Raw genomic sequence first — 16,905 nt, forward strand, 5'->3', positions numbered from 1 at the left:
GTGACTAAAATCTGATCAGAAAACAGAATTAAGGCTATGTTCAGACTATCAGCCCAACTCCAGTTGTTTTGCATATCTAGATTGTAGATCTAGTAGTCTGAAACCACAGGCAGAAACCACATCAATCAGTTTAATGTGGTTTGACATGCGATTATGAATCCGCTTTGTAAAGATCTGTGTCAGTCTGGATGCTCAAATTTCAGCTTTGTTTCACTCACAATGAGACAAACAAAAAAAACCTTATCAAATTCAGAGTGATGAAAGTGTAGGGATCTAAGAAAAGTGCCAAAGATTAGCTACTGACACTGAGCTCTATACTAAACAACAACCACTACCCATGCATACAGGTTTGTGCTGTCCAGAGAGGCAAATCCAATCTGATCTTCAGCAAATAACAGTGTGAACAGTGATCTCAACAGGCTAAGCAGACCAAAGTAGTGTCTTACAGCCAGGGCTACGCTAATTTGTCAGAGGTCGCAGCCCGACAACCGTTGTTGAGCTTCCCCTCTGCAGACGGCCGGGTGCAGAGCAGTTTCAGGTTGCTCGGAGAGAAGAGGGGATTTCAGCCTGTCTGCTGCTTTGTATAAGTAACTCAAACCCTGGGAAACAAGTTCTCTTCCAGGATCGGCCGTTTCCACACTCCCATTGTTGCTGGTCACAGTGTTACATATGCTTTCAGTCAGAACAAATACAATGGGCTTAGAAAGGAAGTCTAGCCAGGGGTGAGGAGTTAAATTTGGCAAGTGGAGCGTTAATAAACCCTCGGAGAATACCTTGCCGACCCCCTCTACGTTCTACAGGTGCCTGCCCACATTCCACACATCGACTTAAGTCCAATTACGCAGAACAGGCCTCCACAGCTGCAGCCCAAGAGCTCCACGCCACACTACAAGGACAGCAAGGTCAACCGTCTCACCAAACCCTCGCTCTGTGGAATTTAATATTTACCTTATTATTAACAGAATAAGGAAAAAATAGATGTGTCCAACCAGTTCCATCCTAATTCTCATTGCATTATCAGTTATTCACCCTTATACAAAGCTCCTTAAAGACAACAGTACATAGAATTTTTATCATAAAAAACAGCGTAAAACTACTGTGACTCTCCACTGACAGCGATTCTATTATATTGAGACTCTTGGCCCAAAACACTGCTAACTGCACTCACAACACTTGTGATATTTGTGAGAACTGCCTAACATTGCCCAATCTGAATACTGTTTGTGTAAAACCTTGAAAAAAAAAATATTATTCTAGACTACATTATTGCAAGCTGCAACTCTAAGCTTGTAAAATGCATGTGTAAAGCATGTCCTTTAGGAGAGCATATGTAATCCATTGTCAAAAAGTAATATACTGATTTTTGCAAGTATATTTTTGCACATATCTTAAAATACACTGTTAAAAAAGTAAAAAAGAAAAAAAAAAGATACTACACATTGGGGCTGCACGATATTTGAAAAAAAATGACATTGCATATGTTCTTTTTTTTTCAGCGATATATAACGCAATATTAAACAATGCAGGGGCCCTGATGTCACCAGCCCCACCCCCACCCATGCGTTGTCTCGTGTCCGGACCAATCAGGAGCTGAGTCAGCATCCAGCACTCAAAACCTGAGGAAAAGAGCAAAACAACAGTAATCGTCCCACCATGCGGTCACCTCGCATTTACTCCTGCTCCTGCTTTACACTGCTCAGTCCAATCGGCTCTCCCTCCTGCCCCACTTCTAAACCCATACATCACTCAGTGCCTCTCCCAAACTACCCCTCCCATTCTTTAGAATTTTTATGATGGAATCAGCTAAAATCAGGGGGTTTATTTAGCCCTTTAAACGTGACTGAATTACAGTCCTGTTCATGTTGGCTTATTTGGACAACCTTTGGTCCACCTCGCACGTCTGTCTCCGTTTCCTCGAACTCATCTTTCCACTCTCTTCCTTCTGAGCTGTATTATCAGTGCACGCTGTCACTCAGCAGGACAAAGCAGGGAGAAACCTCCGCCAAACCAACTGCTCTCCGATAAGAAGCGAGCGTTATCGCCTGCAGATAAGGCCCCGGGCTTTTTCTACACAGAAGGCCTGAAATCAAAGCAGCTACAGAGGCTCGGCTGCTGGATGTGATGAGCAGATCCGGCAGCCAGCCGTCCCCGTCGCCCCGCTGACGCCCTGATGACAGCGGCCCTTAACCCTGGCGAAAGAATCCAGCAGCTGACACTGGGCCTACAGAGCAGGGTGGTAGAATCTCCCTCTGAATCTGTTCCCCCTGATGTGGGATCCTCGCCTGTACTCCCCAACACTGCCATTTGCTTTCCACCGCTGGCAGACCGGAGCCTGGGCCAAGGCCAGAGCTGATTTACGAGCTGCTGCTCTCGCCCCGGCTGCTGCGTGTCCTTGTATGGCAGTGCCAGTCCAGATGCCCCCCATGGGGGTTAGCCTTCCTCCATACCCCAGAACTAAAGGAGGGGAAAAATGGAGTGAGCCAATCAGCTATAACCATACACAGTTCATTAAAATTAGTCTTTTGGGACAAATCAGGTCTAAATGCATTTTTTTTTAGACACACTGATAATACCCATAATATTTGGGTCAATGACATGTGAGGATTCTTTTTTAACTTTCAAAATCGTACAAATAAATAATCATATCTTTCACAATTTTGCAAAGATCAAGAATGTTGCGCACACAATTAGAGATGGGACCGATCCGATACAATATCGGTATCGGGGCCGATATTGACGTAATCCGACGAATCGGATATCAGGCGGGCGCTGCCGATCCACTTACCAATCCATATTCCAGTCCAAAGCTTGAGCTGAACAATAAACCCGCCATAACGTTAACACAAAACGCATCCCTGATCAGGATTCCAGTTTAACAGTTTACCCTGAACCCCCAGCAGCTTCAGTCTGCGGCTGACTGAGTAACTTTAGCTGTTTATCTACAAAAAAAGTCCATTATCTGGAGAGTTTTCACTTTGGAAACGCTGTACAGCAGAACGGTACACGTAAAGTCAGCGTCTGAGAGGTAAACAGATTAACACCAGCAGTCGGTTAGCCTAGCTAGCACTGAACTGACAGCAGCTGCATTCCGGTGTTGTGAAGGTATGAACTACAGACTGGAGTAAACTATATTCATAATCCACATATCCTATAAAACCACAGCATCTACAAACACTAACCAGCACAAACACACCCATCTGTTATTAAAAAACAGTCATTAATTTAGTTCGGAAATACAGTTAGCATTGCCACTTAGCCGTTAGCCATCTCCATTAAGATCTGCAGTCTATTAGCCTAGCTAGCAAAATCATTCCGGCATTGTGAATGTAATAAATAACTATCTTAAGTGAACTACAGCCATAATCCACATCTAATATCAAACCACAGATCCTACCAACCCTAACCAGCACTAAGAAATCAATCTGTTATTAAAAAACAGTGATTAATTTAGCTCGGAAATACAGTTAGCATCGCCAGTTAGCCGTTAGCTATTGCAGCTAATCCTCTACGCTACCTGTCAAAATAAAAGTCTCCTGCACAACCGTTGCAAAAATGCCCTGAATTTAATATTTAACGTATTTAATATTTTTTTTTATATTTAACAAAAATTCAAACATTTTATTTGAAAGGAAACTATTGTGTAATTGCATATGAAGTGTGTCAAATAAATGACTTTTGATACTCTTAAAAGGGCTGTGTGGTCTGTTTCAGCCTCATTAGTTAACCTTAATCATAGTACTATTAATAAACTAAAAGTATCGGTATTTGTATCGGTATCGGCAATCTTATATCAGTTTTATATCGGTATCGGATCGGAGCTGAAAAAAGTGTATCGTCCCATCACTACACACAATTTTAAAAGTGATTTAGCATTTTTTCAAGATTTTTAAGCATCAATGTATTGAACTGTATTAATTCTCACAAACACAACATTATGATTATTATGGTTTAATTAGAACCAATGTCCTGCTAAAACTGTCTTCAAATCCCGCTGTTTTAATTGGAGAGAGCGAGAGTGAAAAAGAAAGAAAGAGAGAGAGAGAGAGAGAGAGAGAGAGAGAGAGAGAGAGAGAGAGCACTTAACATTTGTAATACCTCCATCAAACAACAAATTTACCTCAGCAGTGCCATTCAAATCACGAACCTATTTTAGCAGGGCTGTTTTAGTTATAAATGTAGCTCAGTAACGCTATTCTAATTATGAATTTACTTCAGTCATGCTTCAATGGTCACACATTTAGCTAGCTAGGTTCCTCAGCAAAGCTATTTGTCATACATTTACCTCAGCACTGCAATTTGTATCAAGAATTTAATTAGCAGGGCCATTATAACTATACATTCACGTAATCTGTGCTATACAAGTCACACATTCAGCTAGCCAGCTCTCTCAGCAATGCTATTTGTCAAATGTGAATTACCTCAGTAATGGATTTTTTGTCATAGATTTACCTCAGCAGTGCCATTCTTAAATCATAAATTAACCACAGCAGTGCTTCTCAACACATGTAGCTAGCTGACTTTAATTTGCTTAGAGAAAGGCAAAATGTAAAAGTTACATAGTTAGCTCAGCTAACACCACTGTTCTAGCTCAGCAGTTACAGATTAGTCAGTTTGTGAAGAGGTAGAAAAATGAGTAAACCAACACCAAGTGTGACAAGTATGATAAGTGAAGTAATGTTTGCATATAGAACATCAAAAAATGAACTTAAACCTGCCATTTATCACCTCTCCCTGCAGGAGATCAATATAGCAGAGCTCAGACACGCAATGCTACATCAAATTATCCATGTTAATCTGCTCAGGTTGTCTGGTTGCTATTAGCAATGGTCCAGAACAGCCAGCGAGGCAGACAGGCTTTATCCTATATCAATGAGACTCTTCTAATGGACACAGTAACAGAGCCCTCAGTGCCTTTTTCACTCACACTGACTGCAACACACCCTCACTGAGCCGGCAAGGACGTTACCGCCATCAATTTCAGCCCTGTCGCACCACAAAGCTCTCTGAAGCTTATACAGGCTTTCACACTGTAACCCAAACCCACAGCAACCAGTGCATCCATGTGCTCACATGGCTTCTCAAACTATTGCTTTTCTGATAAAAACCCAGCTCTATCTGTAATCTGTGCAGAGATCGATGGATCTTTGGGCAAGAATATCACAATGCTCATCAGATATATCCTCATGGATAAAGAAACACCACCTTCAACTAAATCTAGCCAAGACTGAACCTCTGGTTCTAGTCCATCCAACACAACTTCATCATAACCATTTACTCAATCTTACTCTTCCCAACAAAGGTTGATAGGAACCTGAGTGTTATGGTTGATGACCAATTCTCCTTTACACCATGTGGCCTCAGTTGTTTGGTCCAGACAAATTTGATCCTTGTTTCTAATGAAACGGCCACCCGACTCCTGGTAAAAGCAGGGATTATCTCACACCTTGACTTTTGCAATGCAGCGCTAACGTTCCTCCCATTTAAGATGATCCAGAATGTAGCAGCTCCCATGGTCTTCAACCAATCAAAACCAATGGGCACATGTCACTCCACTGCTCACCGAGTTTCCCAACGGTGGAATAAACTACCTTCTAATACCAGAGCAGGAGTGTCCCTCACTATCTTCCAGAACCTCCTAAAGACTGAGCTATTCAACAAGCACTTACTCTCCTAACACCTCTAACTAACTAACTACTTCTAACCTCATTCCCTGCTCCCCCTCCTTTCCTTCTCTGCCTTCTGCCTTGGACTTCTACGTCATTATTTGTAAGCCGCTTTGGATAAAAAGCATCCACTAAATATAATGCACTGTTATGTAATGCAATGTACTCACACACATACATAATACTGTACCTATATTCACCCAGCACTGCACGGCCATGCACCATTTACTCACTCTATACATTTATTATACATTTCAGCTGCTCATTTTTCTCACTTTTTCACCACAAGAATGCATCACAAGCTGAGAAAACACACACACGTCCAAACCCCAGCTTAATGAGCATCACCGTAAAGATAAGCAGTGTTTTTCATGACGTTCCACAGCAGTGCGATGAAGACAGCAGCCATCATCAGCCCATTCCACAGCAGCTCAACCACAGCTCGGGTTCAACAGCAGCGCTGAAACACTCGCGCTCTTTCTGCTGATGTGTAAAAGGTCTATAATGTCCATTATTTAACTTTTTAAAAGCAAAAAAGCCATTAAACTACATCTCTTACACTGCATTACACCCCATCACTTAACATCAATGAAATGCATTAATTGCATGCACGCCTTACTGCACTCCAAACACCAGCTGCACACACAGCCATCACATTTTTCATGCAACGCCATCACGTCTGCAGAATAATTAATGTGATCTGACATTTCAGCAGAAAAGAACAGCCTGCTGCCGTAAACCCGCTGACCTGCTCTCACCAAGAGTTACACCAAGAGGTAAAAAAAAAAGAAATAAAGACAGCAATTTTTTTTTCCTTTTTACACAGCCAAATACTACTAGTATGTGTTTCTACAGCATTTTATCATACCTGTATAAAGTTGCAGTTGTGACAAAAATATAAAATATATATATTTGAGATGCACATAATTGGCCATATCACCCAGACCCTAGGTTCGTCACTATAATTATGAAAACTTTTTGTCAATTTAATTTAATGTCAATTTAAAATTCTATTCTAAACTTTTTCCAGCTTAAATAATATCTTCCTAATACCATTTATTTTACTCTAATCATTGATATAAAGATTACATTATTACTACCAAGTAAAATGAACTTAATAGCACAATATACATATCGCAGAATAACAAAATATCACTATGCACTTTTTCCTAATATTTTGCCAATATTTTTCCCAATAAAACCACTGTTTTTAAACAAAGTCCACATACAGACACACTGATATGACTGAGCTTTTCTTGCAAGGTACAAATAAAGGGCAAAAATGTTTTAAGGTCATGTCCATATAGTGTGTGAAAGGTTGATAATGTAATTATAGTGACAGGCCTTAGTAGCAGGGCAATGTTAAAAAACAACATTTAAAAAAGATAAATGACTTAATTTACAACAATTTTACTGTATTTTGTTATTTTATCCCTCTGCCTTCCACTTGAATTTTGCAGTCCTACATGACATGCCTTTCACTATGCTGCCTGGTGTTTGAGATGTTTTAAATATTCTAGCAGGAAAGTCCCCAAACCCTATGAACCTCTTTGTTGCACTTTTATCACATATAATACTACAGGCACTATGGCACTGTGACCCCTGGTTCCCCTTTATTAGCATCATTGTGCTAAAACCAGACTTTCTCCACAATGAGCCACTTCACACCAAACCCACACTGAATGACTTCAGTTACATCTGACTGATTTAATTACGCAGCAGTTTGGAGGAAAATCTGTGGAATTCCTCTTTAAGGAACAGGCTGGGGGTTATAATTCCCCAAGTAGTGTTCATTACGACCGGCCTGCTGCCAGAAAGGAATGCAGAGTGAATCCAACCTGCATTGTGTAAACACCCACACCTCCTCCAATCATCCATCCATCACACAGAAACACATCTTCACACTCCCGTCTCATAGCGCTGCTGACCGAGCCACAGAGAACATGTAGTTCCACACAGTGGGATCAGCATGCTGGCCCATAAAATCAACAACAAACATCTTACACGTTAATGAATCTGTTAAAGAAACTGGCTGGTAGATAGATGGATAAATAGATGAATAGATAGAACAAGGGAATGGGAAGGATAGATACAATAAAACATAAGCACACTACACCATATTTATGTCATATTAAACTACATTCACTATTCTGAAAGACATTAGCCAATAAAATGCTGACTAGGCAGATAGACAGACAGACCCCAAATAACAAAACATACACTATTTGTTAAAATAAGCTACATTTATTATAGAAACGTGAACGTGACCTCTCGACATGCCGGCACACGCAAACGCAGAGGAGGAGCCTGGGCAACAGACTAAAACCGATACCAGCACAGGGTGAACTGGAGCCCCATCCAGATGCATGTCATGGAACAGGGTATAATCCCTTACAAAACAAACACAAACCAGGAGCAGAGAGGCCTTACGAAATGCCCAGGAGATGATGTGTGATGTAATGTGAGAGACTGGAACGGAGGAACTGAACTGAGGTACAACAAGGAATAGAATACCAATTCTGTAATAAATTCTTTAACACAATAAAACAGCAAAGTGTAGCCATTACACAGAATTATACATAATTTGTAAATCACGTCTGATGCTGATGTGTCTAAATTAACTGTTTCTTAAAAGAAAAAAATGAGCGCAGGCAAATTATTTCAATCTTTCCATCTTGTGACCTAAATTATATTAGATCTGTTCCTGTTGATAAATTACATTTCATAGATCACTCTCGGTATTCACAGAATAATCAAATCTGCAGTATGACTTTTTTTTTTTTGCCTAAAGCAGAACGTGTTGTAAAGGGCTACCGTTTCACACCAAAATTCTCGCCAGCCTTTAAATTAGGGGAAATACTTCAACAGTTTGAGGTGCTTCACAAGATGCATCTTTACACAGAAATACATTGGAAAGCTTACATTCCAGAATACATTAGGGCTGCACAATATATCGTTTTAGCACTGTCATCACAATGTGTACATATCAGTAATACAAGGAGAAATATCACACGACCAGAGGTAGGTCGGTTAGCTGTGGTCAGGGGTGGACACAGCCCCCCTAAATGTGCAAAGCTACACCGAAGGCTAGATAGAAAGCTACATATCTAGATAGAGAGCTAGACAGCTAGATAAACAGCTAGCTAGCCAGACAGCTAGACACCTATATAGACAGTTAAACAGACAGATACAAAGACAGTTGGCAGGCAAAAACCTGCTCGGAAATATCCTGGAATACAGTTGTTTTCACTTGGCTCTGAGTTTAATCCAGCAGAAAAGTAACTAGAGCATGAAATAACAGTCTGTGTAAAAAGCAACAAACCAAAACACCACAAAACACTGCGAGAGAAACTCAGACTGCATCAAAAACACACAAAAAAACACAAAAAAAAACACAGAGAGAAACACCAACAGCCCTTAAAAACACCACAAAACAGAGCGAAACAACAGAGAGATACTGCTAGTGTTCCCCTTTGTGTTTTGTGGTGTTTTTGAGGATGTTAGTGTTTCCCTCTCTAACATTTGGGGCAGTTAGAGTGTCTCTCTTAGTGTTTTCTGGTGTTTTGGGGGCTGGTTGTGTTTCTCTCTCTCAGTGTTTTGTGGTGATTTGAGGATGTTAGTGTTTCTCTTTGTGTTTTGGAGACTGTTAGTGTTTGTCTCAGTGTTTTGTGTTGTTTTTTGGGATGTTAGTGTTTGTCTCAGTGTTTTGTGGTGTTTTTTGGGATGTTAGTGTTTCTCTCTCAGTGTTTTGTGGTGTTTTTTGCGATGTTAGTGTTTCTCTCTCAGTGTTTTGTGTTGTTTTGGGGATGTCAGTGTTTCTCTCTGAGAGATTAATACTAACAGCCTAAAAAAAACACACACGGAGAGAAACACTGTAGAGTTAGTTAAGTTACCCTAGTTCCCTGATGCCACATCCTCACTAACAGCCCACTAAACACTAATATCCACCCCTCACACAGCGCTGCAGAGGAGCTCCAGCAGCTCCGGGCAGGGCAGGAGGTTAATAACCGGCTCACTCACCTTCTTGTGCCGGTCTTTGAAAGGCAGAGCCGGCCACTGCATCTCCTGCAGGAAGTCCTGCCAGTGCTTCTGGTCCTGGTCTGAGGAGATGAAGACGATCTCCAGCTGGTCTTTGTGCTCGGAGCATTTCTTGAACTTGCTGTAGAACTCGGCCAGGCTGCTGTTGAACTGCCTGCACGGAGCGTTCAGACTGCAGCCGAAGTACAGGCCGACCAGCGCCAGCCCGCTGCCCAGCGCCTGCACGTCCAGCTCGGCTTTCTCCCCGTTCACCAGCCGCTCCCCCAGCAGATCCACCAGCAGCTCCGACATGGCCCGTCTCTCCGGACACGCTGACCCCCGACCTGGAGCGGAGAGAACCCTAGTATTCCTGCTGTCCGCGGTGTGTATCGGCGTGTATAAGTGTGTGTATGTGTGTGTGTGTGTACGTGGACTCCCCCGTTAAGAGCACCGACGGTGCGGAGCGCGTGGGCACGGGCCACTGAAACGCTGTTGAGGAATGCGCTCTGTTTTTAGCCCACCGTTGATTGGCTGCTCCCACCTAACTAGAAAAAATACGGATCTGGCGGCACCTACCGGCGGAACCGCGGTACTGCGCCCTCCGTTTAATAATACGTTTCTACACCTCTACAATAAGATAAACGTCAATAAAGTTGAAAAAAGTTTATAAACAGTTAGAAAACTGTAAACTTAAAAAGTAAATAGTAGTAGTTCTTAAATTTAGTAGTGGTAAAGTTCTGTAGAATCCAAAAACATTTGGCTAAATATAAGAATTCTAGAGAGAGAGAATGACAGTGACACTGAAATTGTGGACATTTCTACATATGTAATTATTTTAATACAGCCAAATAAAAAAAAACCCTTTCTAGATATATACATAAAGTCTTAACTTTTTTGACAGGAATGCACTACTTGCGCATGTTTAATTAATACTTATTTCTTTTGATCAGTCCACTCCTGATCAGTTCAGTTAATTTCAGCTCTCTCCACATTTCCTCTCACTCTCCAGCTCAACCGTCTCTTCCACCACTTCTAAATAATAAATTTCACCACAATGCTTGAGATTTGAATAAATTCTAACAAACGAATAAATGAATTTTGCAACATTCACAACACATAACAATTGACTAGCGTTTCTTTTGCAACATTCTTTCTCTTTTTGTTTTTCACAAACTTGCTTAAACATTGTCACACTATTGACTAAGTTACTGTATAGTTGCTCAAAACATACAATTACAGGAAAAAAAAAACAGAATCCCTCTATTTACCCAGGACATTAGGTCTTACTGTGATCTTAATGTGAACTACAAATGAACAGATCAGTGTTTCTCAACCCTGTTCCTGCATATTCTACTGCATATCCCAACTGTTCTGCATATTCTAGAGCTTTCTTTGTTAAAATACACTTAATAAAGTAAGTGGTGGTATAATGTGTCTAACACACTGCAGGATATACATAATGAATGATTTATGGTCGATAGGGAGCTAAGGGATTTTAACAGGTAAACTCAGTAAAGGATTGTTTATTAGCTGATCAGTTGGATGCGCTGGAAAACACAATTTTATGGCAGAGATCAGGGTTAAGAAACTGACCCTCCTCAGCTGATTGGCTGTTTCTCCTAAAAGGCGAGACTTTTTCCTTAAACTGGCACCACGATTGGTTAAGAGAAACACAGCGGTCAGTGGGCTGTCTGCTCAATAATAAAGTTTTTTTTTTTTTTTACATTTTCTTAAATTATACGGGAAAGTTACGGGAAAATACTAATACGGGAGGACGGCGGAAAAGAGGAGTAAAATACGGTAGTTTCCCGGCCAAAACGGGAGACTTGACAGGTATGTATTGTTCACAGTACGGGGGTCTCGGTTCGAGTAAACGCACACAGAATACACATTACGCGCGCGCCCTCTCTGTTTCTCTCTCTCTCACGCGCGCCGTCTCTCTCTTGCGCGCGCGCTGCGCCTTCTTCCTCTAGCGTGAGCTTCCGGTCTCTCTCTCTCTTTAGTCAGCTTATGAAAAAATATCATATACATATATCAGAGGTCACCAACTGGCGGACCGCGGTCCGTGTCCGGACCCAGACGTTGTCCGATCCGGACCCAAACCGAAACTAGAGAGAAGGATTTAATTCTGACCGTATTCATTTAAAGCGGCGGAACGTTTATTGTCTTTATGGTTTACGTGCAGCGCAGTAAGCACACAGACCAATCGCATGTGCTGTAAAATCACCAAACGCCCTCATCTGCTGTGCAGATGCGAGCGCGAGGAGCCGCGCGGAGCCACGCGGGCATTGAGACAGGCGGTGAGAAGTCGGAGAATAAAGCGAGAAAAGCTAATACAGATGGTGCGCACCAGAAAAATAAATAAAAATACTACCTTAATAAAAACATATTAACAGTAATGTAACCTAGCGGTGTTACTTGGAGGAATTAAAAAGAAACAACCGAGACAACAGTGCAAAATATTCCACTTTACTCCACCTGATCAGAACTCAGCAAGAAAAAAAACCCTCCCTCCCTCGCTCGCAGACGCGCTCTCTTTAATCCCAAAACAACCCTACCTCAAAACTAAGGCAACCCCCACGGGACAAAAAGCATTGGCAACTTCCCACATTAGTTTTACACACTACATAATAAAGTCTGATACAGTAATAATATTAAATAAAATAAAACTGCTGTTTTTTTTTAAAAAAGCTGATATTTTGGTCAAGTTCAACAAACATTTCTCCACACATTGTATGATTTGTCATTCATGTAATAATCATGACAGGCAGGCGCAAATCTAATATAAATAAAATTAAATAGAATAAATAAAGCATTTTGAAACAAAGCTAACATACAGATTCACATTAATAGACTCGATAAGTTCATTTATTTAATGATAGGTTCATAATGTAATTTATTTAAATTTTAAAACAATACATATTGTTGAAATATACTAGTATGTGTATTTTGTTTTGTCTTTCAGTATACAGTATATAATACTGTATATAATACAGTATATAATACTGAATCATAACACTAAAAGTTAAAAATAGCGACGGTCCGGACCTTGGCCTGGCAAAATTTTCTCTAACTGGACCATAGTGAATTCTAGTTGAATACCCCTGACATATATTATTCACTTGAATAGTTTGCTCCTTGATTGATGGAGTTTGTGGATTCTATAACATTTTTTTTCCATGCAACTGTAATATTTTAATTGAATGAGTAATACATTTTGAGTTATATAACATTAAGGAGTTGTATATTACATTTGGTTACATTTATAAGTTACATCTGGCCCTGAGGACAGCCATTATGCCAATGTGGCCCTCGGTGAAAATGAGTTTGACACCCCTGCTGACTGTTGATTGGTGGAGACTAAATTTTTAAGAGATGGTTTTGTAACCTTTTCCAGCCTGATGAACATCAACAACACTTTTTCTGAGGTTCTCAGAAAATCTCCTTTGTTCCTACCATGATACACTTCCACAAACGTGTTGTGAAGAGCAGACTTTGATAGATCCCTGTTCTTTAAGTAAAACAGGTTTTGCTCACTCACACCTGATTGTCCCATTGATTGAAAACACCTGATTCTAATTTAATCTCCAAACAAACTGTTAATTTGTGTCTCATGTGTTTAACTGGGTTCTCTAATTTAAATTTCTCATGTTTTCCACCCTTTTTGCACATTTATTTAAGTATTGTTGGTTCCAAAGAAAGGCAACAATAGTGATATTTATCATGAAAATTCATTTTACAAAATCTCTGCAACTGAGCATCAAACCACGTGTTGTGAGTCATGGTATATCTGCTAAAATATGCTGTTTAATTTAGTTGTATTTTTCACAGTAGCATAATAATAGAGAATTAAAAGCTTTATATAAAACCATGAGCTTAAAAAATCTAATCTGAGAACATGTCTAATAACTAAAAAGAGAAGGGGGACTTAACTTCATAAATCTTCAGAAAAAACGTGTTTAGATACTTACTGTTCTTTTATTTTATTTCTAAAATGTACATTACATTCAGGGACTAGACACACACACATACACAGCCTAATAAAGAAGTCACATTACTGTATATGCATAATTTATTATTAGTGCTTTTAATCACTTCTGAGTTCATCATAAATTCCTGCTAATTGTACAGTAAGAAACTACAGTAAACTGATATACTAAAAAAGAATAACAATTTAAACTGATTGAAATGCCACAGAGAAACATTGAAAAAAGGCACACAATAGATCAGATATCTTGAGATGCATTTTAGAGTTTGCATTTATATAAAAATATTGCCGTCTGAGACGTTAATCTTCAGTGAACATCATCCGAACCAGGTCTGCTTTGAAACACTGTTCCTCCACCAGCTTCTGTGGCTGCAAATTACACGATACCATACACCAATCATTAATAATGTAGCGTTAGTTTCATGTAGACACACCACAGCGGCAAAACAAAAACTTTAATTAGACTTTAGCCAAACATTAGATCCCAATAAAATTAAATATGATAGATTTTTTATTGGAGTATCACAGAAAACAATAAAAATACATTAACAGATCATTACCGTGCCATAGCGCAGCAGAGTTGGGACCCCAGTGAGTTTGAGAGTTTTCTTAAACTCATTGTTTGGGTCCTTCCAGCTGAAAAACAGAAGAAGTCAGTGACTCAAAACAGTGTTCAATTTTTGTTTTCAGAGTTCTTTGTTTTAATTGCAATTACAGTTGCCAACAAATTTTAATATTAAACCAGAGTAAACATAAAAAGCACTTATTTTTACTTTTAATTATTAAAGGAAAAAACTATCCAAACCAATCTAGCCCTGTGTGAAAAAGTATTTGCCTCCTAAACCCAATAACCTTTGGATTATCAAAAAACTTCAATATCAGACAAAGATTGAACTTTAATATGAGAAAAATGGTTGTGCTACCAAGGGTGACACAACCATTTTTCTCATATTAAAGTTCAATCTTTGTCTGATATTGAAGTTTTTTGATAATCCAAAGAAAATGGCAAAAAAAAATCAAAGGGGCAAATACTTTTTACACCAATGTATACTGTGCAACCAAATTGGCAAACTGGGTAAATAAAGGGTAAATAAATTAAAAAAAGTGTGCACTATTCATTAAACTTCATTAAAAGGATTGAATTCACAACAACACAAACAAGAACACCTACTAAGGCCGATCTCCCACTTGGCAGTAAATGAAGACGGAACCTTCAGGAAGATGATTCATCTCCCCACGGACCACTGGCTCAGCTGAAGCAAAGAAGAAAAGAAAATAAGTGGAACTACACTCATCTTCTGCGTCTGAAGTGCTTCACAATGATGCATGGAAGATTTCTCTTTTTCTGTTTAGCTTTAAACAGGATCTCTCATAATCTTTAACCTGCTTGTAGACACAGGTCCTGTTTACAGCCGGGGGTCAAAGTGTCAAAACATTCAGAGTGGATGGTGGTTCAAAATAATTTGAGGTTTTATAATGATGTGCTTTAATATTCATTATAAATGGCCTTCTGCTGTCCCACAAAAAATTTTAAAGTAGAAGGGAAAAAACGCTGTAACATTAAGCAGAAATTTAAGTAATTTTGGAGCATTTCTATTGGTTAAATCATCGTAAAATTGCTTGACTTTAAAATAGATTTTACATAAAAGCATAAACTCAAGGCTGATATATAGGGGGGGGGGGGGGGGGGTGAATGGGTTTCAGTTTTGCAAGTGTCAATTTACTGTCAGATGGGATACCAGTATTACCACACGCTTCATGCCTGATCCTGTTTAAAGCTCGGCTTGAGACAGCAATGAAAAATACTGATACAGATAACTACTGTACTACGAGACTAGCTCGCAATATCTGACTTCCACAAAACATAATAATTCAATAAGTGATATAATGTTATAATATAGTGGCAAAATGTATTACATGAGTCATATGAACCCTATATTTTAATAGTCATGTACATTATTGAAGTTATAATTGTAGAAAAGCACATACACTTCTTATATAATTAGTATATTATATTAACAGTATCAATCAAACGTTTGGACACATGTTCTCATTCAATGTTTTAACAATGTAAATGAAGAGTGAAGTGACCCAGACTATAAAGGAACATATAAGGAATTAGGATTTAGGTGTTCTCATCTGGGGTGCTAATAACTATGCAGTGTTTCTTTCCTAGGGCGGTCCTTATGAGAGCCAGTTTCATCATTATAACATTTTTGTAGGTCTTTGCGACTGCACTTGAGAATTCTTCCTTTACTTTGTTAAGTAGTTCTTGCCATAATATGAAACTTTGGACTATCTTTATATAACACAGTTGACCAACACCAGCAGATGACATGGCTCTCCAAGTCATCATTAACCATCAGTATATTTTTCATTTTATTTGGAAGAGACACACAGTCCAAGCTTCTTGAGGTCTAGTGTGAAGTTTCCATAATCAGTGATGGTTTGGAGAGTCATGTCATCTGCTGGTGATGATCCACTGTATTATATCAAGTCCAAAGTCAGTGCAGTGCTTTTCCAGACAATCTTACAGCACTTCATGCTTCTCTCTTCTGACAACTTTTATGGAGATGCAGATTTCATTTTCCAGCAGGACTTGGCCTACACTGCCAAAAGTTTGATCTTATATAATATTCTAATTTACACTGATTTTTGAGGTTTTATTGGCTGTAATCTCAGTCTGTGTGTAAGTTAATACATCTTTATAATATATAAGTTTCACATTTTGAACTGAATTACTGAAATGATAATAGATACACTTGTATATGTTCACAGAATGAGCCAATGATAATAGTATTATTAGCTTAGATAGATATTTAAATGATAAGCCCACCTTTAACACAGTCAGGGCACCAGCTCTGCCCCTGCTGATCTTTGTCTCCGCTGAAATAAGCGAATATATCTTTTCCTGCTCGGTCAGACACAGTTTTACAGAACTCCTCATACCCGCGGACTTTCACCTCCTCATACTGAGCCATACTTCCCTTCTGTACCTCCAGCAGATCCTGCAGAACCACAGATCCAGCTATTAAACTGCACTATTACAGATCAGCACAGCCCTGCAGCACCGAGCTCATACTCACCTCAGCTCCCCGGAAAAAAATCTCTTATAATAAAATATAGAATATAATAATAAAAGTCCCGTTTTCTGCTCCGCTCCTCTCTCCACTCACATGCGCCAAACCGCAGCTCCGCGTCTGAGCCCTCTCAGCACCCGTACTACCTCACTCGGCA

General features: G+C 39.6%; 2 protein-coding genes across 3 annotated transcripts in view; both read right to left on the bottom strand.

Moving 5' to 3' along the window:
* Positions 1-10,367, bottom strand: part of nxn (nucleoredoxin) — a 101,139-nt gene extending 90,772 nt beyond the window's left edge. Inside the window, exon 1 of one of the 2 annotated variants that reach the window (XM_015605669.3) lies at positions 9,684-10,367. In XM_015605669.3, coding sequence (XP_015461155.1) covers positions 9,684-9,992 — 309 coding nt within the window. In that variant the 5' untranslated portion in view covers positions 9,993-10,367. The remainder of the gene's footprint in view (positions 1-9,683) is intronic. The other variant, XM_007248644.4, reaches the window with a different exon arrangement.
* A 3,271-nt stretch (positions 10,368-13,638) lies between these two features.
* Positions 13,639-16,905, bottom strand: txndc17 (thioredoxin domain containing 17). Its single transcript, XM_049467167.1, has 5 exons — positions 16,755-16,905; positions 16,505-16,676; positions 14,840-14,921; positions 14,229-14,304; positions 13,639-14,037 (listed from the first exon to the last, which is right to left on the bottom strand). The coding sequence occupies exons 2-5, from the start codon at positions 16,647-16,649 to the stop codon at positions 13,969-13,971; spliced, it is 372 nt and encodes a 123-aa protein (XP_049323124.1). The 5' UTR covers positions 16,650-16,676; positions 16,755-16,905; the 3' UTR covers positions 13,639-13,968.

This window comes from Astyanax mexicanus, chromosome 18 (assembly GCF_023375975.1).
Source record: "Astyanax mexicanus isolate ESR-SI-001 chromosome 18, AstMex3_surface, whole genome shotgun sequence".
Lineage (NCBI taxonomy): Eukaryota > Metazoa > Chordata > Actinopteri > Characiformes > Acestrorhamphidae > Astyanax > Astyanax mexicanus.

What these genes read in the sequence shown, in the direction of transcription:
- txndc17 (XM_049467167.1), bottom strand. Translation starts at nt 16,649, where the DNA reads ATGGCTCAGTATGAGGAGGTGAAAGTCCGCGGGTATGAGGAGTTCTGT. An exon ending in GTGCCCTGACTGTGTTAAAG is followed by an intron (nt 14,922 to 16,504) that starts GTGGGCTTATCA and finishes TCTTTGCTTCAG; the next exon opens with CTGAGCCAGTGGTCCGTGGG. An exon ending in CAAGTGGGAGATCGGCCTTA is followed by an intron (nt 14,305 to 14,839) that starts GTAGGTGTTCTT and finishes TCTGTTTTTCAG; the next exon opens with CTGGAAGGACCCAAACAATG.